This window comes from Colossoma macropomum, unplaced genomic scaffold, assembly GCF_904425465.1.
Source record: "Colossoma macropomum unplaced genomic scaffold, Colossoma_macropomum, whole genome shotgun sequence".
NCBI classification, from domain to species: Eukaryota; Metazoa; Chordata; class Actinopteri; order Characiformes; family Serrasalmidae; genus Colossoma; species Colossoma macropomum.
In genome coordinates, this window is record NW_023494793.1 from 20,018,890 (window position 1) to 20,044,353 (window position 25,464).

At 40.2% G+C, this 25,464-nt stretch overlaps 1 protein-coding gene across 1 annotated transcript in view; it reads left to right on the forward strand.

Annotated features, from left to right (window-relative positions):
* The first annotated feature begins 8,260 nt into the window (after positions 1 to 8,260).
* The window catches only part of sema3bl (sema domain, immunoglobulin domain (Ig), short basic domain, secreted, (semaphorin) 3bl), a 54,634-nt gene continuing 37,430 nt past the window's right edge, over positions 8,261 to 25,464 (forward strand). The window contains exon 1 of the mRNA XM_036578767.1: positions 8,261 to 8,446. Within this exon, the coding sequence (XP_036434660.1) occupies positions 8,341 to 8,446 (106 nt within the window). The 5' untranslated portion in view covers positions 8,261 to 8,340. The remainder of the gene's footprint in view (positions 8,447 to 25,464) is intronic.

The window sequence follows — 25,464 nt, forward strand, 5'->3', positions numbered from 1 at the left end:
TTGCCAACATTTTTTTAGTTAAAAAAACATTCTAGTTTTTTAAATTTGCAAAACACTTTTTAAAAGAAAAACCTTCAGTACAAATAACATCTTGGTGGTCATTACCTATTATTAGATCATTATTTCTAGTATTATTATTTGTGAGAAGATATTCTTGGGTTTGGGAAAGCCCCTCTGCACTGTGGTGAACAGCCTATGTCATCTATGGATTATATATAGTGCTCTGAAAAAGTATTTGCCCCCTTGCCAATTTCTTCTATTTTTGCCTATTTGCCACATTTAAATGTTTCATATCATGACACTACTTTTAAGAGTAGACAAAGATAACCCAAGTAAATGCAAAATGACGTTTTAAATGATGATTTCATTTACTGAAGGAAAAATGCTGTTCAGCTCTACCTGGCCCTGTGAGAAAATAATTGGCCACTTAGCTACTAAATGACCCAATTAACCAAATTTAATTGACTGTTAGACTATTGGATTTTTACTAGCCACAAACAGGCATGATTACTGCCAGACCTGTTGAATCTAAACGTAACTTAAATAGAACCTGTCTGGCAATGTGAAGCAAGCTAGAGGGTCTCAAAAAAAGCAGCACATGATGCCACATTCTAAAGAGATTCAAATACAGATGCGAAACGAAGTCAATGAAATCTAACTCTCTGGAAAGGGTTACAGAGCCATTGATAAGGCTCTGGGACTCTAATGAACCACAGTGAGTGCCTTTATCCACAAATCAAAATTTCACCAAGAGTTCATCAACAACTCATCCAGGAGGTTACAAAAGAACCAAGATGAACATTTAAAGAGCTGCAGGCCTTACTTGCCTCAGTTAAGGTCAATGTACATGATGCCACAATAAGAAAGACACTGGGGAAAAAATGGCATCCATAGGAGAGTTGCAAGGCGCATTCACTGCTGAGCAAAGAGAACACAAAGCTCGTCTTGCGTTTGCCGAAAAAACATCTATATTCTGTGGACTAAGGAGTCGAAGGTGGAACTCTTTGGAAGATGTGGGTCCTGCTTCATCTGGCATAAAGCTAACACAACATTCCAAGAACATCATACCAATAGCCAAACATGGTGGTGGTAGTGTGATGGTCTGGGGCTGCTTTGCTTCTGCAGGGCCTGGACGACTTGTCATAATCGATGGAACCATGAATTCTGCTCTGTATTAGAAAATCCTGAAGGAGAATGTCTGTCCATCAGTTCACGACCTAAAGCTCAAGCACAGTTGAGTTATGCAGCATGACAATGATCCAAAGCACACAAGCAAGTCCATTTCTGAATGGCTCAACAGAAACAAAATTAAGATTTTGGAGTGGCCAAGTCAAAGTCCTGACTTGAAACCCATCGAGATGCTGGGGCTAGACCTTAAATGGGCAGTTCATGCTTGAAACGTCTTTAATGTAGCTGAATTAAAACAATTGTTCAAAGAACAGCAGGCCGAAATTTCTCCACAGCAATGTCAAAGACTCTTCGCAAGTTATCACAAACATTTGGTTGCAGTTGTTACTGCCAGGGTTGGCACAACCAGTTATTAGGTTTAGGGGACAATTACTTTTTCACACAGGTGATATAGGTTTTGAATAAATCTTAATCTTCAATAAATTGAATTATCATTTAAAAGCTGCATTTTATGTTTTCTTGTGTTTTCTTGATCTTGTATTAAAATTAGTGGGACAATCTGAAACATTTAAATGTGACAAATTGGCAAAAAGAGAAGAAATCGGCTGAGGGACAAATACTTTTTCACAGCTCCGTACCTTAAGCTGTAGTGTGAATATCTGCCAGTGTTTGTATATGTACGTTTGCATCATACAGTCCTGCTGTTTTCACATGCAGGCCTATATTGTCCCATTCTGAAGTGACCGATGATCCATCTGTCAGCACATCCCTACCCTGCAATAGCACACACAAAATCACACCATGTATGTGTGTTTCAGAGCAAAAGTTCAGACCACTCTCTCTGGAGGCCCACTCTCATCAACACACACAGTCAGAGAACCGTGTCTGAATACACACAATACACAATAGCACCCGACCCCCTTAATTCCTCTCAGTGTGCCAAATATGAATGTATCTGTGGAGACTCTCACACTTGCTCTGTGTGTTTAAAAGTTTGTGTATGTGTATTAGAGATTTATGGCATCTTTTGTTTCTTGGGACATGGCTGAAGGTCCTCTCCTTACCTCAGTGTGGAGAGGGGGGCTTTGGGTTCAAAGGACATGATCTGCCCCGAGGCTGAGAAACACAATCCGGATGGAAGGATTTTCGGAAGGGCAAAAAAGAGCAAAGTCAGTGAGAAAGAGATAGAGAGAGTATACAACTGAGAGACACAAAATAACTGTGGTGAACACAACCAGACTCAGTTCTACAAGAGTGCAAAGCATGCACTTGAATTTTTTCACCCTTGGAGAAAAATGGATAGTCTAAAAAATATTCGGCCTAGTTAACTCCTGCAGACTAACTCTTATGAGAGTGTTAAGAGAACTGTGGAGGTATTAGGCTGTGGTTGAATGGGATAAAGACTCATTAGCCTATTCATAGTATTTGATTACGTCATTAAGAAGACCACGTTGCCATGTTGGTAGGCAAGCTGTAACTGACTGTGCTCTGATAGAGCTTGTCTCATCACTGTTACTGCAGCTACAACCTAGCAGGTGGATAAAATCCAAGCAAAATAGACCAGAATGACCATGAAAAAGATGAAAAGTTATGTAGATGCTGTAGATGCAGTTTCCAGAAAATGCTACAAGGAAAAGATTACAAATACGAAGCCAACATCAGTTTACCTAAAAACTAATTTATTTTGACTACAATGTAAAAAAGGAAATATCAGCTCCTTAAAATGGAAGTGTGTTATTTAGTACCCAGTCCTATAGGACGTTTTTGATTAATCTGTGCATAATTGACAAAAGAAAAATACAAGGCTTTCATTTTTCTTAAATAAAATCATCTTGCTTGTGGTATTTAAACTTTGCGCGTATTGTGGTAATGCTGTTATTTCATTAGGTTTTAGTTGGAAACAAAAGGGTTAAAATCTTGAAACACCCAACTGTGTCCAATCAAGACAGGTATCTATATACATGCAGCCAAGCACTTTTCCCTTTGCTTGGCACTTCAGGAGCTGAACTGATGGCCTCATGTGTTAGATTAACCACCAACATAATTAGGAACCAAGCTCATTTTAATTTAAGAAGGGTCGGACCAATTATAGGGAGAAAATAGTAACATACAAGGTCAGATATATTGTGATATCTATTACAAGCTTAAAATGTCCATGTTTAATCTAGAACAGACAAAAATTGTATCTTAGCACTAACATACTGTTAAAAACTCGCTAGGCAGCGCTAGAGGAAGTTAGCATTATTGTACAGGTGGGGGTTTTCTTATTTTTTTATACTAATTTCTGGCATTTATGGCCCAAACTGAAGGCGAAGTTTAATAGTCACAGTTCGCCACTGCTTTAAAAGGCTTAGTTAGCTACATTACGGCTAACCCTATCATGTGGAGGCTGTACTTTAGTTTGGCTCGCACTGTAATATTTTAACATGCTTTAAAATGGTGCTATGCTTCAAGCATAAATACAGTAATAAAAATAATATAGGTGTGAATTCTGTGACTTACACATGCATTTTGATAGTATGTAAACAGACTTCAGGGTGAATTTTGACAAATATGTGTCAGATTGCTGTGAAACTTCACAGATAATGTTGCTATGGGAAAACGAGTGATTAGAAGCACATCCTTGAACCTGTTTAGCTACATGAAATATCCATGTTACATGTTAGATTGTGCCTTGCACTCCACTAGTATTGCGCAGAGCAATCTATAGGAGCAGAGAACAGAAAGGACAGACAGGTCTATAGAAAGTGCAAAGGCATGTCTGTGGTAACGTGTTCATGTTTAAGTTTGTGTGTGTGTGTGTGTGTGTGCGTGCCTTGGTCATTTCAGAGGTCAGAGTGCAATCAGAAGCTTCTCAGACTAAACCCCACCCTCATTACAAGGTCAAAGGTCAAGCCCCCAAAGAGTCTCCAATAAGCTTAAGGACATTGCGTTTGGGTTGCCAATGGACCCGCTGGCAGGTGGGTAGCAGGTTTGCCTTGCCTTGACACACATACGCACATACACACACACACACCCACACACACACATACTCCTAATTACATCGAACCCCCCCTCACCTCATCCCTTCCTCTTTCTCTCAAACCATCCTTCCTTTCCTGCCTCACTCTCACATTTCCCACAGGTCACTTGTATCATTTTCTCACACTTTAATCCCCCTAAATTAGATAAATGTTTACTTACTATCTACTGCTGGACTCTGATAGCTGCATAGTGCTCACAGACAACATGCCTTGAAACATGCGTTAAAGAGGGGTTTTATCCAGTGTTTGCCGTGTTTCATTTCAGAACGCATATAAACTAAATAACATTCAGGAGCTCTCAGTATCCCAGCTGAGGTGTGTTAAAGCCAGAGGACCAACGAACACCAGCAAACCCAAACGTTTGGTTTGTGTACTACATCTGTGTGTGATTGTTGACAGACTCTAGAATGATCACCACCATTCACATTGTTCTAGAATGTTCTCTCCTATTCACACTGTCCTTGAATAATCTTCTCCTTTCGTACTATCCTAGAACTCCTCATTCACATGGTTCTAGAATGATATTTCCTCATTTACACTGTTCTGGTATGATCCCCCACCACTCACTCTGTTCTAGAATGATCTCTTGCCATTCACAAAGTTCTAGAATGTTCTCCCCCATTCACTCTTTTCTAAAATGACCAACCCACTCACTCTGTTCTAAAATGATCTCTTCCCATTCAAAAAGATCTAGAATGTTCTCACCATTCAATCTATTCTAGAATGCCCCCACTCGCTCTGTTCTAGAATGATCTCTTATCATTAAAAAAGTTCTGAAATGTTCTCCCCACTCACTCTTTTCTAGAATATTCTCCCTCACTCACTCTGTTCTAGAATACTCTCCCCACAATTTACACTGTTTAGAATGTTCTTCCACATTCATTCTGTTTTCCATGCCATTCAGTCTGCTCTACAATGTTTTTGCTGCTCAGACTGTCCTAGAACGATCTCCCCCATTTACACTTTTCTAGCATTATCTCCTTCCACACTGTTGTAGGATTTTTACTGCCATTCACTTTGTTCTAGTATAATCTGCCTCATTTACAATGTTCCAGAATGCTCTCTCTCTATTTACTGTTCAAGAATGATATTCTAGAGTGATCTCCTCCTATTTACACTGTTCTAGAGTGATCTCCTCCTTTTCAGACTGTTCTGTGATTTTTTTTTCTGTTGTTTTCCTGCTGTCTTTCTCATCCTGTTCTAGAATGTTCCCCATTCACATCGTTCTAGAATTTTCTCTCTGCAGTTCACAGTCCTATAATGATCACGCTCATTCACACTGTTCTAGAATGATCTCCCTCTATTTACAGTGCTCTTGAATGTTCTCCCCTACCTTTGACACATCTAGCATGTTCTCCCACATTTTTCTTGTTCAAGAATGTTCTCCCCATTCACATTGTTCTAGAGGTTCTCTACACCATTTACACTGTTCTAAAATGTACTTCCTTATTCTTACTGCCCTAGAACGATCTCCCCAGCTCACACTGTTTTAGATTGATCTCTCACTGTTCTACAGTGATCTCCTCCTATCCACACTGTTCTAGAGTGATCTCCTATCCATGCTGTTCTAGAATGATCTCCTCCTATTCACACTGTTCTAGAGGTTCTCTATGCCATTTACACTGTTCTAAAATGTACTTCCATATTCTTACTGTCCTAGAACAATCTTCCCAGCTCACAGCGTTTTAGATTGATCTCACACTGTTCTACAGTGATCTCTTCCTATCTATGCTGTTCTAGAGTGATCTCCTCCTATCCACACTGTTCTAGAGTGATCTTCTTTTATCCACACTGTTCTAGAGCGATTTCTTCTCATTCCTCCTATCCACACTGTTCTAGAGTGATTTCTTTTTATTCACACTGTTCTAGAGTGAGCTCCTCCTATTCACATTGCTCTAATTCTTCCCAGTTCATATTGGTTAATTTAGTTATTTGTTATTTACACTGTTCTAAAATGTACTTCCATATTCTTACTGTCCTAGAACGATTTCCCCAGCTCACACTGTTTTAGATTGATCTCACACTGTTCTAGAGTGATCTCCTCCTATCCCCACTGTTCTAGAGTGATCTCCTCCTATCCACACTGTTCTAGAGTGATTTCGTCTTATTCCTCCTATCCACACTGTTCTAGAGTGATTTCTTTTTATTCACACTGTTCTAGAGTGATCTCCTCCTATCCACACTGTTCTAGAGTGATCTTCTCCTATCCACACTATTCTAGAGTGATTTCTTTTTATTCACACTGTTCTAGAGTAATCTCCCCCTATCCACACTGTTCTAGAGTGATCTCCTCCTATCCCCACTGTTCTAGAGTGATCTCCTCCTATCCACACTGTTCTGGAGTGATCTTCTCCTATCCACACTGTTCTAGAGTGATTTCTTTTTATTCACACTGTTCTAGAGTGATTTCTTTTTATTCACACTGTTCTAGAGTGATCTCCTCTTATTCACACTGTTCTAGAAAGACCTCCTCCTATTCACATTGCTCTAATTCTTCCCAGTTCACATTGGTTAATTTAGTTATTTGTTATTTACACTGTTCTAAAATGTACTTCCATATTCTTACTGTCCTAGAACGATTTCCCCAGCTCACACTGTTTTAGATTGATCTCTCACTGTTCTAGAGTACTCTCCTCCTATCCACACTGTTCTAGAGTGATCTCCTATCCACACTGTTCTAGAGTAATCTCCTCCTATCCACACTGTTCTAGAGTGATCTCCTATCCACACTGTTCTAGAGTGATCTCCCTCATTCACATTGCTCTAATTCTTCCCAGTTCACATTGGTTAATTTAGCTATTTGTTATCACACTGGTTCATTTACTAATCTTTTAATATTTCTAAAAATTCTAAATCAGCTGCAAACTTCCTATCATTCCTGTTTGTTCTCTGGCCCTGAGAGACTCAGGTGTGATTGAAGCTGGAGAAGAATAAAAGCAGCCCTGGACTGAAAAGTCTCCGTCTAAAGTTTACGCAGATCTGCACGCAAATTATAAGCAAACAAAAGTTGCACCACTTCTCTCTCTGCCCTCACTCATGTCCAATTTCGCGTTGCTATGACTACAGGACGCTCTGCACAGAACTCCAGTGTCTAATCACAGTCATTTGAAAAGGATGTTGACGTCATGCGTTCCTCTTTGGCGCCTGTTTTTCGGTGAAGACTTTCCCATCGCGGGTAAAATCCCTCAATATGGAGATCACTTCTGACAATCAGGAATGAGTGGAAGACCGTGACCCCCTCACGAGCCTGCGTACATGCCCAGAGCCCCCTGACTATAAGCAACACACTGCAAGACTTAATTAAAGTCTATTTGAAAGAGAGAGAGAGAGAGAGAGAGAGAGACTATATACACACTATATACGACACTTAATTAAAGTCCATTTGAATGAGAGAGAGAGGAGAGAGAGAGAAGGAATGTTCGCGTGTATTCTCCCCCACCCGTTTTCCGACAAGCCCCGCCTCCTGCCTTGACTGATTAGTTGTTCATACCTACTGCTAGTACGAATGAGTTGAGGTGGAATAATAATGGCATCTATGTGAAATTAAAGCCGTTTCTTGCTATAAGCGACATAAACAGTCACGTAGCGCAGCATAGGCTATATATAGTTTTGCTTTTTCGTTTGTTTAGTTTTGCTTTAATCAATACAATCACGTCATATATTGACACAAATACCTTATTTACAAAATCAGGCAAGCACAAATGATGGACATGGTTGCCATTTCAGTATATATCCAGTATAGGGTCACTGTACCAGTATAGGTCACTGTGGCAGTATAGGTCACTGTGGTAGCATAATTATTCCTGCTGAAAAATAAGGAACCATTAATTAATTATTTCTTCCATGCAAAATAACATGATTAATGTGATTGATGTGAGCCTCTCCAGTAGGTTAAAGGTAAAAACTTTTAACGTAACGTTTCCCACCCGTATTTCGATAAGCCCTGCATCCTGCGCTAGAGCTCCTGGCGGAATACGGGTGGAGTAGAGAACACAATCGCAGACAGCTCGGCTGTAACGGTATGGTCTCGCGCTGCTGTATGACTCCACGAGGGCGGGGCACTCAGAGAGAGCGAGCGAGAGAGAGAGCGCGCGCGCGAGAGAGAGCAGTGTCTGGGAAAGCCGCACGCACGTTCCAGCAGCCGGGTCGCGCGCTACCTGAGCCGCTACGTGAACATAACGGCCAAAAAATGGAACTTTCGGTTTTCTCATCTTCTTACTTTTTATTGGCTCTCGCGCTGACAACGACGTTAGCAACCAAAACGAACGTTCCACGACTTCGCCTCTCCTATAAAGGTAAAAAGGCTTATTTTCCATTTTTTTAATTGCAAATGTATTTATAGACAGTTTAACATCACATTTATAAAAGAAGAAACAAGCTTGGTTTAATGTTTGGTAGATGCGCAGCAGAATACCGGGAGAGCTGGAGTCACTTTATTAAAACTGAATCCTATTTATTAGCCTGTTTGTTTTGTTTCGTTTATTTCTGTTAGAGATTTTACCAACCGTGAACCTAAATGTCAAGTATTGATGGAGCTACTACTGAATTACAGACTTATATGGTAGTAAGATCTGAAAGTATTCACTGTTTATTTAATAAATGCCATAATGTAGCAGAAATGGTGGGAAATGACTAAGTCGAGCAGGCTAAGGGGAAGGAACCTGGACAGTGCCAAATCAAAGAACAGAAAATAAAACTAGCCATGTACTGTTGGATACTTACCCTGCTTAAAAAGGACCATTAGAATCCATTAAGATAAGACCCCAATTGTTTTGCTTTCCAAGGGAATTGGCTTAATAGATTCCAACAGACATCACTAGTTTCCTGTAGACCACCTTTAAATCCCTTTAGGAAACCATTGAAGGCATGTAGAATCAGCCACTGGTCACCTGTTCAACTATTAGGATCCTTTACATTATGATATCAACCCATTATAAAAGCCCAACACATTGCAAAAGCATCAGGAACCAACAGAAACACTTATTGGTTTCTATGGGGTTTTTCAGCAAGTTACTTAGAAACGAAACTGCCTAGCTGTCTGTGTAGAACCCATAATAATCACATGACACATCAACTGTGCTTTCCAGTATGTTCAGTCACTCCTTTAGAAATGTTCTTCAAGGGTTCTTCAGTGAGGGCAATAGTTAGGACCACGAACTGTTGGAATGCTTCGGGTGCTTTGCATGGTTAAAGGCTTCATCTCTATAAGACCCTTTTAAAATGGTTCTATAAAGTAGCAACATGGGTTCAGAAGTTATTACAAGTCTTAGAACCTTTGTTAGAACTATATAGAACCCTTTTCACTAAAAGCTTACTGAATCTAACTGTATATGGTTAGCTTCTACTACTTGTACTCTTGAGAGAGCTGCTTGCGTTCCTTTTGAAGGACATGGGTTTGGATTATCTGTTCTTCCAGAGAGAGAGAGAGAGAGAGAGAGAGAGAGAACACAGTAGTTTACACTCCTCCATTGTTCATATTGATTTCATTGCACTGAGTAGTCCAGAATAAAACTAGAAAAATTGAAAGAGCTATACGGTGTCACTGACTGACCAAAGCTACTTTACATTTCTAAAAACACAGTGAAATATTAACGTTACCACATCATGAAAAAATGGCCACAGAAGCAGCCTAAACGTGTGAAAGTTGTGCAACATCTCAGAAAAGGAAGGAAAGGAAATGTGTGTCACACTCTTTGTATAGCAAGATGTTATTGTTTTACTTTTTTGGTGCCTAAACGGTATAAAAACCCATCCAAGATGTGCCGACTGTTCTGCCGTTTATTTAAACTGTGCGCGTGAGTGAGCGCTCGTGCGGGCGAGTGCTGCCTCTAATGGAGCGCAGGTGCGCGAGGCGGCAGCTTCTTCACCACCCGTATTCCGACAAACCCCTCCCCACTGCGCTGGGATTGGCTAGAAGTTCATACAGCAGTGCGCCAGCAGGGGGTTGTCGGAATACGAGTGGGAAATAGCTCAGCACAAAACCGCTGTTCTCACACTCATCTTTTTTCAGTGGAATCTCTTTTTCTTTGCCAATCACCTGGTAAATTAAGGTTAAACGACAAGGGATGTATTTAAAGGTGAATTCCACCGAGGTTTCCAAATTCCTACACAATTCAGTCAGATGCAGTCATTTTTCTGCTGGGTGTTGCAGTGATTGTTTGGGGTTCACACTATAATGTGATATAATCTTTTTCAAACTTTATACTACACATTTCCATTTATCATCATCATTGCATTATCAGTGTAATTATTGTCGACGTATTTTCAGTATTTAGCTCCAATAAACCCCGTGGCATATTTTTTGAGTGTGCATTAATCAGTTTTGTTTGTCTCAGTAAAGAGCTATACTATGCAGTATAAGTACGAATGAAACAATACTAGTAGTATTATTATTGAATTTAATTGAATTAAATAAACTTTACATCTTTACATTCATAGATAAGATAAATAAATAAAATACATAGTAAACACATGGCTCACCATGAATGATCATTGGTCAACCCGATGGCCTCAGGCACGAATGATGCTCTCCGCCGGACTGGCATCTAGGATGGCGATAATGGTTGCCCAGGGGCAACAACTCAAAGGCAGGAGGACATATGAAGCATCTTTAATGATAGAATGTTTTTTTAGAGCCTGTTGTTTATGTAATAAAGGCAGTGACCTTAGTGAAAGACCAATTAATATGGGGCAAATACATACAAGGCTCTGTAAACAGTTTCTATTTTTAACATTTAGAATTAAACCAGCATTTTGCTGTCAATTTATATTGCAGTTCATAATTCTGCTGTAATCTTAAATGCTTTGCTGTGTATCCAGAAACTCTATCTATTTGGAGAACTGAACTACTTTAAAGTGCACTCTTTGGTAACACTTGCATTCAGTTGCGCACACACAGCTTGTATATTTTCAATAGAAATTCACTGCTAATAGAATAGGAGCTGAACATAAGCCTAAGCCCACCATGCCCAGTGCTAAGCGCTGACTAGAGGGATAAAGCCCCCCCAGCATTGGGCTTTGTAGCAATGCAACTGCATTCTCTGGAGTAATGGAGCTCCATCTATTATCTTTGGGATCCAACATCAGTACCTGACCTCATTAATGCTCAAATCCTAATAGCGATGTTTCAGCGTCTAGTGTAAAGCCTTCCCAGAACAGTAGAGGCCATTACTGCAATAAAAAGGGGACACATTCTCTATTAATACCTTAATTCCAGAGGAAAAGTTAAATGAGCAAGTGTCTACAAACTTTTGGACACTACAGTGTCCCATTGATTTCAGCTTTTACGTGTCTTAAGCAGCTATTAGCTGGAAGGACATCTGCAAAACTGCTGTAATCTTCTCTGTGGCCTCATAGGGAGAAAAGGAGCTGTTTAGAGTCACAGTCAGATGACATCACATGGATGCATGTCTTCAGCAGTCCCGCAGAGACACAGTCAGGACCCCAATCAGAGCTGAGAACAGGGCAATTTGAACGCAATACTAATAGCAGTGATTTCAGATTCTGGTGTCCGGCCTGTTTTTCCTCCAGTGTGAGGCAAAAGCAACAGACGAGGGGCTTGAGTGAGTGTGTGTGTGTATGTGCAGGAAAATAAGTGGTTTAAGTGGTGCACAGTGTGTGAGTAAGCCCCCTTTTAGACCCTCTCTGATAAGAATCTGCCGGGTTTTCATTGCAGTCCAGCTAAATGTTTAGCTTCTTAAAAAGTGGATTTTTCTAAACGCACTAAATCTGACAGATTGCCTTGGGTTTGACCTACACCCTGACCTGCCTGCTTACTGATAAAGAACATAAATGCTTACTCACTCACTGTCACTCACACACAGACACTGTTTTTATAAGCCAAGTAAAGGGTAAAGGCCACAAAAATTACAATTAACATTGCAAGATAATCTCTTGCAACGCAATTAATAAGCCCTGAGAGAGAAAGCATAACAGCAAAACACACACAGGCACAGAAACGTTTTAAAGGAATGATTCGGTGAAATATCAAGCATACACAGTTTTCCACTTATTCCAGATGTAGGTGAGTTGCCAACACGTTTGGTGTCCAAGTTTTGCTTCATTACTTTTAAACTGGAGCTATGAGGCTAATCTTGCAAACAAACACTAGAAGTCAATGGTCACCCAAATTGTTTCTTTAAATACATCCCCAAAACTTGTCTCAAGGCTCAAACTACATACAGGTCGTCATTAAGATCTGTGGCTATAAAAATGAACAAAACCTCACTCTCCTCAGTTAGAGAATTCAAGATTGTTATTTTAAAAATCTAGCATCCATATGCCTGCATGATGTGCGCATGCAATGGCAGAATTGCAGCAATACATCTGTCATCATCATCATCTTCTTAAACTGCTTGATTCAACTAGGGTTGTAGGGTTGTGGTTGCAATAGGGAAAGCAGAGAAGCCCAGATGGCTCTGTCCCTCTCAACTTCCTCCAGCTCATTTAGGGGGATCCTGAGCTGCTCCCAGGCCAACTTGGAGATATAATCCTTTCAGCGGGTCCTGGGACGACCTCGGGATCTCGTCCCAGTCGGCCGTGCCTGGTAAATCTCCAGTGAGAGGTGGCCAGGGGGCATCCTAATCAGAAGTCCGAACCACCTCAACTGGCTTCTCTCAATGGGGACTGTACTTTGAACTCCTCCTGGATGACTGGGCTCCTCACCCTGTCAAATGGAGTGTGGTCCACAACCCTGCAAAGAAAGCTCATTTCCGTCACTTGTATCCGCAGTCTCATTCTTTCAGCCATTAACTTTTAGTGCTTATCAATGCTCAAAGGAAAATTAGGACACCAAACATCTTGGCTTGTCAACTACATCTAGGATAAGTGGAAAATGGTGTAATCAAACCATTCCTTATACCAAGAGTCAGAGCTCCACCTGACGATAAGTACATAACACACTCATATACATGCAGGCAAAAAGGTAGCAAAAGTCTGAGTGAGTGTGTGCAGGGTATGTGTGTGGGTGGGAGGTGGATGGTGCCCTGGTGGGGTTCATTCTGACCCCTACTCCATGAGATACATGCTTTTTTGTGTTTAGAGATGTTCAATTACACCCACACATGCATGCACACACACACACACACACTGCAGCTGGGAAATACACTCCCATGTGCACAAACACTCATACATAACAAAAAGAGAAGACACACACACTCACACACGGCTAGGAGTGTGCTCTTTGCTTTAGTTTCCGTGAATTTGCATTAATGAGTTTGTTTTTGCTGAGGTGCTCAGATGCTTGAGAAGCTTTTGATGAGGTTTAACTAAAAAATGTGTCATTATGAGGAATGTAAGGAGATATTCTCCCTCCCTCTCTCTCTCTCTCTATCTATCTCTCTCTCTCTCTCTCTCTCTCTCTCTCTCTATCTATCTCTCTCATATCTCTCTTTTTAACTGCTCCCAGCCTTCTGGAACAATTTAAAGTCAGAGAAAGGCTAATAGAGGAGAAAGCCAATTGGGACATTACATTGAAATATACAGTTAGGCTTTGTAAATGTTGGACAGATTGTAACGTGGATAAGGTGGGACTTTTAAAATCTTTACAGAACTCTAGAATGTGCATTCCTTCACGTCACTCTGAAGCATTCCCTGAGTGAGTTACTATGAGTTACCAACATCAGAAGAAAGGGTGTGAGAAGGCCAAGCTCTGGCCACAATGCGTCAGTTCCAGGTATGGCTACTCTGGCAGCATTGTCCAAGAGGAAATGAATTTCAGCACTCTGGTTTTGGCAGGGAACACACACACATCGGTGCTTGTGCGTATGCGTGTACCCCACACTTGGGGCTAGAACAAATATACTGCAGAAAGTGGTCTTATAGCAGGGACTTCACAGTAAGTTGTGGTTGAATTAGGCCTGAGGGAGTTGCTGGTTTCTGGTGCGTGTGCTGGCTGAACAATGCTGTGTTGTGTTTGTTTCCTCTAGAGCTTTTTCTGACTGCTACTCCAGTTAGTGCACAAGCCCTGGACTTGATCACGCATACACACACACGCAAACCATTCCCAATGGGTCACATCTGGACGAACAGTGGTTTATTGGCTGGACCTGACCAATCTCACATTCTCAACCTTACTACAGCACTCACACCGATAAGCACATCAAATCCTACACTGCATTTCACTCGTCGTCACTCAGTGATCCTGCCCATTGGCCTGATTTCTTCATCCAGGGCCCCAGGGCAAGAATAGCATCTGCACTGGCATTTAGACAACTATGAGTGAGGTCAACTACGTGATACTATAGAAAAAAGGAATTGCAACCTGACTGAAAATTATAGTATAGAACTTTCTGATATCTGGCTGTCTACTGCATATCCCCTTTTCACTGTGTTTAATATCACTAGCTTTCTGTATGTAGATAATTAGATCTTCATAAGCTGTCATCTTGTCCAAGATTCCAATTGACTTTTCTCCATTTGGCTATTCTTCAGAGGCACCTGCACTGTGATCACAGTATCAAGACTATTACAAATCTGGCAGCACCATGCGAAACCCTTTTACTTCTTTGAAGTTTGAAAATACCACTACTTTTGATGATTCAGGATCTATGGAAAAAAAATAAACCCATGAACATACATGTTGTCACTGACAGGGGGAACAACGTAGATGCATCTAGCTTTCAGAAACGTGTATAACTTTTTTCCCAACAGTAGGCCTATATTAAAATATAGCTGTGGCTTGCATGCTTGAGCCTGCAGGATTTGACTGAAAACTGTTCCTTGTTCATTTGATATATTTGATCATACCATTATGTTTTATAGAAAACTGGTATTGGTATTTTGTGCAGTACAGTGTCTCTAAAGCAGTGATTCCCAGCCCTGTTTCTGTTCCTAAAGGCCAGAGTACACCATCAGGACTAACATGCACAAACACAAAAACAACCACAAATGTTTGGTGGGTGTGCCATACTCAGGTTTTGTTGTTTAAAGATTTGAGAAAGTTCTCTTCCCTTTCACTCAGTTCATTTTACTTGTCAGTTCTTTTTATGAACATTATAAGGAGAACTGCAAACATTAGAACGTTTGTGTTTGTCTTGTGGACATACTCTAGCCTTAAAGAGATCAGGGAGCACTTGTTAGTCAATTGATTGGTCAGATCTGTTGTGTTATGGTAAGGAAAACACCTAAATATGCAGTGCAGGGGATACTCCATGCCTGAGATTAGGAATCACTGATCTAAAGGCCATTGCACACAGACCCAACACTCCCAACAAACAGCTACATTCTAAAGTTGGTCATTGACATTACTGTTCCAGAGATAAGTCAAATGAACCAGTGTGAATGGGGGAAGAGGTCTCAGTGATGGAGGAGCATTCTAAAAGAGTGCAGAGGAGAACATTCTAGAACAATGTCAAAGGGGAGAACTTTCTAGAGCAGGGATTTCAAACCCTGGTCCCGGAGATCTACCTTCCTGTAGAGCCTAGTTCCAACCACACATTTTGCCACGCTTGCTCAAGCTAATCAACCTCTTGCCAAGTCCCTGATTGGCTGGATCAGATGTATTAGAGTTAAGTAAGGGGTGGGGCAGCTTATTGGATACAGGTTGAAACTAAACTGTTCTAGAATCTCCCAACAATCATAAACTGGTATAGCACCCCAATGAAGAACAACAGGAACCTGTTATTTAGTTCTTTTGCTGTAGTAGTGGAATGTGTTCTGCTGTTCATCTCAGGCAAAGTTCAGAAAGTGCTTCTTATATTTCTTCTCTGTCACACTGAACAATGAATTATAATGCTGTGGATTTTTTATACTGGATAAGCTAATGGGATTGTGTCTTCTGGGGTGCTTGCAAACTGGGGTCTGCCTCATATAGCACGTTCAATTTAGGCCCTGTCCACATGGATCTGGATAATTTTGAAAAAGTAGGTTTTTTACTGCATTTTGATCTCTTCTTCACATGAAAATGGCATTTTTGGTCTCTGAAAATTTAACTTTTGGAAAACGCTCCCCAGAGTGGAGTGTTTAGGCCCTATTTGCTGTGTTTTCAATCAGTATTTCATATCTGAAATATGGCTGATGACTGGGTTGTTTCTGTATGATTGGCTGTTGGGTTCTTGAACTTAGCTATGCTTTTTCATTAAACTGAAGTGTGAAGGCATCACAATGTACTGTGATCAGTTTTTCAAATGGGGTGTGAACTCAATTATTCAATCTCATGAAAACCCTATAAAAATCCTATATAGAAAACTCTATAACTGAAATGAATGGAAATCTACACGCGATCAGGATAATATAGTTGTTTTTAAAACAGTACTGTAGCCATGGCAACATAATCAACCCCACAGCAGCGAGCAATAAGCTTTCTTTTGCTTTTTTAAACTTTTATTTTCTGGCAGAAATCAGCCTTTGAATCTGTGTAAAATATTGAACTACTGTGACTTGAGAGCCTTAGCCAATTACATTTGCAACCTGCCATTGTCACTTGTCACTCAAAATTCCTGCTTGGCTTCATGGTGTACTTTATATTTTGCACAGTACGCATGCTCACAATGTTCTTCTTGAGGTATTCAACAGAATTTATGACTAAGTCTTCTGTCAGGAGTTTCATAAAAGATTACTAATTCATGCATGGTTAACATGGTTTTATGATGACAGTGAACAACTTTCACTGTTAACCCAGGTTAGATATGATTAATTCCTGTACATATTTAGGTTTAACGGGTACAATGAACAGCCAATCACATGAGGAACGTGGAGAAGAGTGTAACAACTTACAGTTCAGTGGAGAACCAAGAAATTGGTGGAATTATTGATGACAATATTGATTTTTGCTAAAACAAACATTCACCAGACTCTCAGTAACATGTCAAAAACATTTGAGAGGGTTAGGATTAGGTTTTGGGTTGAGGTTAAGGTTAGGGTTAGGATTAGGACCAGGGTTAGGGTTAGGTGTTGGGTAAGGTTGGGTAAGGTTAGGTTTTGTTTAATGGAAGTAACATATTAACAATACATCTAATTAATGTAAGTAATGTATCAACAGAACATCTACAAGATATTTACTTCAGTGTATTCAGATGCTTCACTGCTGCTACTTCACTGATATGTTGTTGATGTGTTTCTGATAATCTGTTAAGAGTTTATTAATCATCTACAAAGGACCCCTCCAAATGAAGTTTTACCGAATTATTGAATATGAAAAAAGTAAACATAATGGAACATTGTTGTTGAGGCCACTGTGTTAACAGTGTTGTTCATTATATAGTTTACTCAGTATGATTTCTTTTTCATTAAGGAACAATATATCCTGAAAAATCAACAAATTGTACTTTATGGACATTTTGATGGGAAATTAAATAACTGAAAGGTGGTCTCTGATTTGGTATAGCACTATAAGTCATGTAGCTTAAAACTACTGTGCCTGGCCCTGTGATATTTTACCTTAGCACACTTCAGCTAAAACATGTAAATATGGAATGTGCACACAGACACTGAAAAAGTCCAGATCTACAGCTGGTCAGTAAAGCTATAATTTGATTTTTTAACCTTTATGCTGATGGCTGCTGTGGGACCACCTCAGAATGACACACATACACACTTGTACACATTCTTGCTTCCTGAAGGGATTCAGAAACAGAAGGGGGTTCGTGCTGGAAAATTGGTGAAAGAGGAGTGAGAGTGGAAATGAACTGAAAGAATCAAGGAAGAATGCCAGAGGAAAAAAAGAAGTGCATGTCAGAAAGAGAACAGTTGGTAAAGAGTGGCAGAGAGTTGGTGGGATGAATGGAGGTGAAGGGATGGTGTGATTGTCATGGTAAATGACAAACAGAAGAGTGAGCCCTAGAGCTTGAAGAACGGCATTTACCAGCTGTCAGTTAGATTACTCCTCCGTGTGGAGTGTATCCGTCTGTCTGTCTCTGTGAGTTTCTCAGAGAGGTAGAGCAAAACGATTCTTTTCTTTTTTTACTTCGTAATGTTCTCCCTTCTTTTAGGCTCCCTGATGTCTGAGGTTTTTTGTGGTTTGTGTGCTGGCCCTCCTACCCCTCAATTGTGTGTGTGTGTGTGTGTGTGTGTGTGTGTGTGTGTGTGAGCAATGACACAGTTGGTTTCTATCCAAGAGCTTAAAATCGCTACAAAAGTGAAGGAAGTAACTATTTAAAAGAAATGAAAGAATGTGACAGAGGGACAGAGAGAGAGACACACAAATAGAGAGAGTCAGGGAGAGAGAGAGAGAGACAAAAGGAGAGAGAGAAGGAAAGAGAGCAATAGGAAAGACAGAGAGAGAGAGAGAGAGAGAGAGAGAGAGAGAGAGAGAGACATAAAGACAATAGAGAGAGAAACAGAGAGGGGGAAGGAGAGAGGGATGTGAGAGAGATTTAGACACATACAGAAAGGGTGAGAGGGAGAGAGAAAAGAAAGACAAAGAGAGAGAGAGAAGCCTAGGTAGAAAAGAAAAAAGAAAGAAAGAGGGAAGGCAGAGAAGGATAGAGGGAAAGAGAGAGGGAGAGAAACATAGAGAAAAGAGATAAAGAGAGAGAGAAGCACAGAATGAGCCAGACAGAAAAAAGAAAGAAAGAAATAGAATGGGAGATATAAGGCAAGAGGTTTGGTGGAAAACAGAGAGAGAGAGGGAAAGAGAGAGAAGTAAGTAGAGGAGGCAGGCAGAGTCGGCATAATGATTCTGTGGAGAATTGTTGATTTGCAATACAGTCAGTTCCTGATATTTACTCTGAGGTGTGTGTGTGAGTGTGTGAGTGTGTGCGTGTGTGTGTGTGTGTGTGTGTGTGTGTGTGTGTGTGTGTGTGTGTTCAGCTTGGTGTCAGCGTGAATCAGAAGCTTTACTAAGACTGTGAGTGTAAATCAGCTGTGAAATGTGTGTGTGCCACTCTGTGTTAACTCTGCTACCTGAGAGGAGCGAGAGCGAGTGATTTTGACAGTGTGTGTGTGTGTGTGTGTGTGTGTGTGTGTGTGTAAGGAGTAGAGGGCTTTAGGAACCCCCTCAGTGAGTGTTTTTAGTGCAGGGGGATGACATTGCGTGTCGTTCACTGCGATGCACGACACTGTAAGCAGCACCGACTGCAATCAATTAGTTCCACCCTTGAGCTGCTGACAGGAACAGCCAAGAGCCACAGAGCAGCACAACCTGATAGTGATCACTCACTGGGTGGGTATAATAAATCCCAGACGTGCTGTTTAAAGGCATACGTAGTGAGCTGTGAACATGGTCAACTTCATGTCCACCCCACTTTCCCACACACTGTATTGCACTTTATCACTGTAGTCAAATCTGAACTTTGTTGGCAGCTGCCCTTTACATTGTGTGAAGAGTAGAAATGGTTATTTGTAATAACTGATATTTATTTGGAAGAAAATCTTGTTATTTAAGCCATAAGACACAAGATAGAGTGCATCAGGATATTACTGTTCTATTGCTTCTATTACTTTTATTCAACAGTTCCGTAAAACAAGAAAATATGTGAGTACAGAAGCCCTGGATATTGCTTCAAATGTGCTAATATTAGCCATTCCTTCCATCAAAATAGCAGTAGCCTTTTGCTACTTCCATAAAACTGTTGCAATATCAAGTTCAGATCAGCTTGTTCAATATTTATCAGATTAACCTCAATGGGCCTCAATTACAAACTGCTCTTTTAAAACAAAGCAGTTTTGGTAATGGGAAAGTAGTTTTTACAAAGATTCTGACATTCATGTGTTCTTATTTGGGAGTTGTTCTTAGGTAAGAACAGAATCTACACACACTCAAAAGCACATAGGTGCGAACAATTCTGCAGTTAAAGAACACGTCATGAATCTGACGTAGACTTACTATCTTAGGACCTTTCTTAAGAACAAATTGAGGACAAATGTAGGAGGATGTTGGTGAATGAGACCCAGAGTCGTTTTGTTCCAGCCAGTCTGTAAAGCATTTCACAGCCCATCTTGCTTGCAGAATGATATTCTGGCTAATCCTAGTTTGTTTATTTTGATTTGTCGTATTGTCAAACAAAAAGCTTGCTTAGAGCAGTGACAATTAAAAAATTTAATGTAGGCCTGCTGTCACACTGCTCTCCAGAATCTGACTGAACAGATTACAGCTCAAATATTGTCTTATATAAGTAATGTAATGTATCCATTTTCTGTTTTATATGAACTCTAGTAGCGTACAAAATGCAGAAACATAGTAACGGTTAGCTGCAGTGGAAAGCAAGTTATTCAGTGGTTTTCAAAGATGCTGCTACTTGAGCAGGGTAGAACTTTTCGCAACCAATCAGATTGTGGCATCTGACCTGAACTGTTGTGTAAAGTAAATTGCATTTTAGCTACCTAATGATTTTTCCATCTTTTGAGATACAAGGTTTTGTTACAACAGCAATGAATTTTTACCTTATAAACATTACTGTCCTCTGTGCTACTGTTCTACTCTTCTGGGAAGGCTTTACACTAGATGTTGAAACATTGCTTGAGGATTTGACTGCATTCAGCCATAAGAGCATTAGTGAGGTCAGGTAGTGATGCTAGATGATTAGTTCTGGATCACAAACGTCAGTCCAACTCATCCAAGGTATTGGATCGGGATCAATCACTCCAGAGAATGCAGCTCCACAGCCCAATGCTGGGGAGCTTTATACTGCTCTAACCAACACTTGGCCTTGCGCAGCTGCTTCAGAGCGTTACGTTCGGCTGGCAGTACTTTTCTATGGGGATTACACAATCTGTGAAATTGAATTCTTGTATTAGCAGTGGCTGCACCTTACAGTGGTTGAATTCACTAATTAGAAGGAGATATTTTTGCACATATAGTGTATCTTTTCATAGCAGTGTTTGCACATGTGGTGGTGGTGTGCAGTGGAGAGAAGGGTAACTAATTGCTGTTTGGAATCAGGGCGCTGCCACTGAAAGGAAGCCCAGCTGCTTTAGGAAGAGAGCCAGTGTTTATAGGGGCAATTGCTTCATTAAAAGAGAGGGAGAGAAAAGGAAAAAGAGGGAAAGAGAGGGAGGAAGGAAGGGGAGTTGCATTTCTCAGCTCCACCGATTACAGTTCTAACATGTACAAACACTTTCTGTCCAAAGCTGCTGCTCTTCATCTCTTACTGTTCACTTTTTTCTTTCTCTGCATCACCGCTCACTTTTAAAAAACTACATTCTATACAGTTTATGTGACTGTTATTTCCAGCCACACAATCTGATTGATGTTCTACTGATGTTGTTATCTGTAAACAGCATGTTTTGTTTCACCATAACTGTATTAATGCACAGACAGTGGTTGCTTTACTCTAAACTGTAGGAACTACTTTTTAGTCTCCTTTTTCAGTGTTCACGACTTGTTTGTTTTATAATGTAAAATTGATGAAAAGGGAGCATGTTGTCATGAATAGTTCACAGCTGTGATGATCTGTTATTATTATAGCCTCTGTAGTGTTCTCATGCAGTATGTTGAAACTCTGACTTAACACCAAGCTAAACCATAACCAATGAAGACAGAGCCGTAGTAAGGTTGACCATTTACTGTCCCTCTTTCTCATTAGCATACAGGTGAAAACTGTAAATAAACAATACAAAACTTGTTCAGCGTACTTATACATATACATCGCTGTTCTGTACTGTAGGTAGAAGTTACCATGGCTGCTAATATATCTAGCTCATACACAACTGTAAACAAACCATTTTTTCTCTTTTCTTAACTAACTTAACATAGTTTTTAACATCACTATTGCTAATATATGAACTGTAATATTTTAAATGCCAGATGAACTTAAGGCATTGCCCCTATGATGCTTCACTTTGATGCAAGGAGACTACTTTCAGAACATATACTCATGTCTGCCTTGTTTTGTTTTGCTGTTGAAACTCCAGAATTAAAAACCGGAAGTGACACTATTGCGCATTGCGACCAGAAACTGATTTTACAAATAAGCTTGTTAAACTACAGATTAGTTATGTAGGTCCCTTTTTTATTTAAGACAAAAATAACCAACAACAAACTGTTAAATACAAGAAAGAAAAAGGAAAAATGAAAAGCTTAACTAAATGCCTTAAGGCATCACAGCCTCTTTCTGCAGGCCCCTTAGTGGCCATTCCACCAGTGGAATGGACATTGACATAAAAATCTTTAATTAATATAGACAAATAAAATATTTTCCCTTAAAACTCTGTAATCAGATTGACTAATGCGCTGTTAGCTGTCTATGTATGAAACATTCTGACTCTGCGTTGAGCTGCTAGTGAGCAATTAGGGGTAAACGGATAGGCATGAGATCTCTCTGCTTGAAGCGTTTAAACACAACATAAACACTTTTTCAAATGTTGACTTGCTTGCCCACCTAAGAAGATGAAAATCCAGTTCAGTTTGGTTTTCTAAATCATACACATTTCCATCAAAATATATTAGATCAATGTTATTGTTGAAAAAAATGCATCGTTTGACTGAACTATATATATATATATATATATATATATATATATATATATATATATATATATATATAGTTCAGTCAAACTATACATTTTTTTTATAATAACACAGATAGAATATGTTTTGATGGAAATGTGTGTACTATGTGTGTGCAGTACCACTGTGGTATTGACAGGCTCTTGAATGACCCACTGTTTCTGTACTCTGTGTATGTATGTGGTTACTGGACACTTTAACTGTTCATTAAAGTCTGCTAATGTAATGTTTTCCCATTACCATTCACAGAAATATGAAAGCAAAGTATGTTTTTATTTCAGTTCTTTTTCCAAAATCATTACATACCCATCTTTCTTTTCTTAACCCCTAACCCACATCTCTGTGCCTGTCTCTGCTTTCTTACCATGTCGTCATTGTACTGGATGATGCTCACCTCAAGAATGACATCCAGCAAGGCTAATTACCCACAGAGTGCGTGTGTGTGTGTCTTTAGCCAACACAAACACCTGAGGAGTGTCTGGTTGAAGTGATGTCTCTGGTTTAGTTACGTTTAATTTAATCAGTGATGATGAGGAAGGCTGTGTGTTGTTTTAAAAGAGCAGGTTATTTATATAGCAATAAGAGAGAATCCAGACCACCTGACCAACAAGTCTCTGTGTGAGAGAGAGAGAGAGAGAGAGATAGAGAGAGAGAGAGAGAGAGAGAGAGAGAGAGAGAGAGAGAGAGAGAGAGGGGAGAAGGCAGCTTTGACATGACGGTTCCATCAAAGCACAGGTAACAAAGGAGTGTGTGTGTGTGCTTGTGTGTGCATTTTTGATCCACAACTGTAACACACAGCAGCCCTTGGGTTTATGTGTGCATGTGAATGTCAGTAAATTAAAACAAAACAGAAAAGGGTGGGCAGTGAAAGGAAAGAAAATGAGGGCAGAATGAGGGGGAGGGAGTGTGAGAGAGAGAGAGAGAGAGAGAGAGAGAGAGAGAGAGAGAGAGTAAAGGGAGAAAAAGACAGACATGGATGGAGGGAGAGAAATATAATGAGATAAAATAATTAATTGCAACAGGTAAAGAGAAAGAGCGAGAGGAGGTAGAGAGACAGTAAGAGGATATATTGAGACAGAGACAATGAGAGAGACAAATAGAGAAAGAGAATGTATGAGAGAGAGAGATAGAAAGAGAGTGAGAGATAGAGAGAGCGAGAGAGAGGCTGTTGCTCTTGCCGTTGTGGCTTTAATTGTGTTCAGATGTGTGTCCTCCAGTGAGATATACACTGGATCAAACACACACTGCATGCTCTCTGCCTCAATTTGTAGCACAGTGATGATAAAATCAAACACCAACAGACACAGAAAACCCAACACAAACACACACAGCATGCTCTCTCTCTCTCTCTCTCTCTCTCTCTGTCTCTCCATTCTTTCTCTTCTTTGATAGTTCAGTTCTTCTGTGTTTCTCTTTCCCTCCAAATCCTCTTTTCCTATCTCTCTCTCATCAAGTAGAAGATTTCTCAGCAGCAATGCAGAAGATGTGTGTGTGTGTGTGTGTGTGTGTGTGTGTGTGTGTGTGTGTGTGTGTGTGTGTGTGTGTGTTTAAATCTTTATTATTAGTTGCCCCGAGCTGGTTTCAGTGGTGGCCAGTTATCTCCTAATAGGTCAATATTATGTATGGATAAGATTACACACACACACACACACACACACACACACACACACACACAGCCAAGCGTAACTGTAGAGTGTTTGCTTACATGACTCGAGTCAAAATAAAAAACAGGAGGGTGCAGTGGGCTCAAATCATGAGACACACAGACACACATACACATGTAGAAACTGTTTTTTGTGCTGACCAGCTTATCTCACACAAAGTCTAAACTTTATTGCTCTCTCTGTCTCTCTCAAGATTTAAGATTTAAAATTTGCTTTATTGACATAATAAGTTTATATTTGTATTGTCAAAGCACTGCATCAATCATCTCTGCGTTTTTTTGTTTTTTGCATAATTTGAAAACAACCCTTTGCATTCCTTTCCCACTGCATTTCGTGTTGAACTGACCAATAGAAATGGTCCAAAATCACTTACAAATCCTGTTTAGAACGTTTTTCTCATGTAAAGTTTTGTTCCAACACATACGTACACTGACCAGCCACTTCATTAAGCACACCTCCTTGTATCTACACTCATTCCATTTTATCAGCTCCACTTACCATATAGGTGCACTTTGTAGTTCTACAATTACAAAGTGTAGTCTACAGGGCCACAGGTTTACAGGTTACTGCAGTGACAGTGACATGGTGGTGGCGTGTTAGTGTTGTGCTGGTATGAGTGTATCAGACAAAGCAGTGCTGCTGGAGATTTTAAACACCTCAGTGTCACTGCTGGACTGAGAATAGTCCACTAACCAGAAATATCCAGCTAGCAGTGTCCTATGGTCAGCGTCCTGTGACCACTGATGAAGGATTAGAGGATGACCAACACAAACTGCAGCAACAGATGAACTACTGTCTCTAACTTTACATCTACAAGGAGGAACAGCCAGATAGGTGTGTCTAATAGAGTGGACAGTGAGTGGACATAGTGTTTAAAAACTCCAGCAGCACTGCTGTGTCTGATCCACTCGTACCAGCGCAACACACACTAACACACCACCACCACGTCAGTGTTACTGCAGTGCTGAGAATGATCCACCACTCAAATAATACCTGCTCTGTGGTGGTCCTGTGTGGGTCTTCACCAATGAAGAACAGGGTAAAAGGGGGCTAACAAAGTATGCAGAGAAACAGATGGACTACAGTCTGTATTTGTAGAACTACAAAGTGCACCTATATAATAAGTGGAGCTGATAAAATGGACAGAGTGTATATATAAGGTACTTAAAGAAGTGACACTCTCTCACTCTCTCTCTCTCTCTCTCTCTCTCTCTCTCTCTCTCTCTCTCTACGCATTCACAAAGATTGTCACAGAGGCATCTAT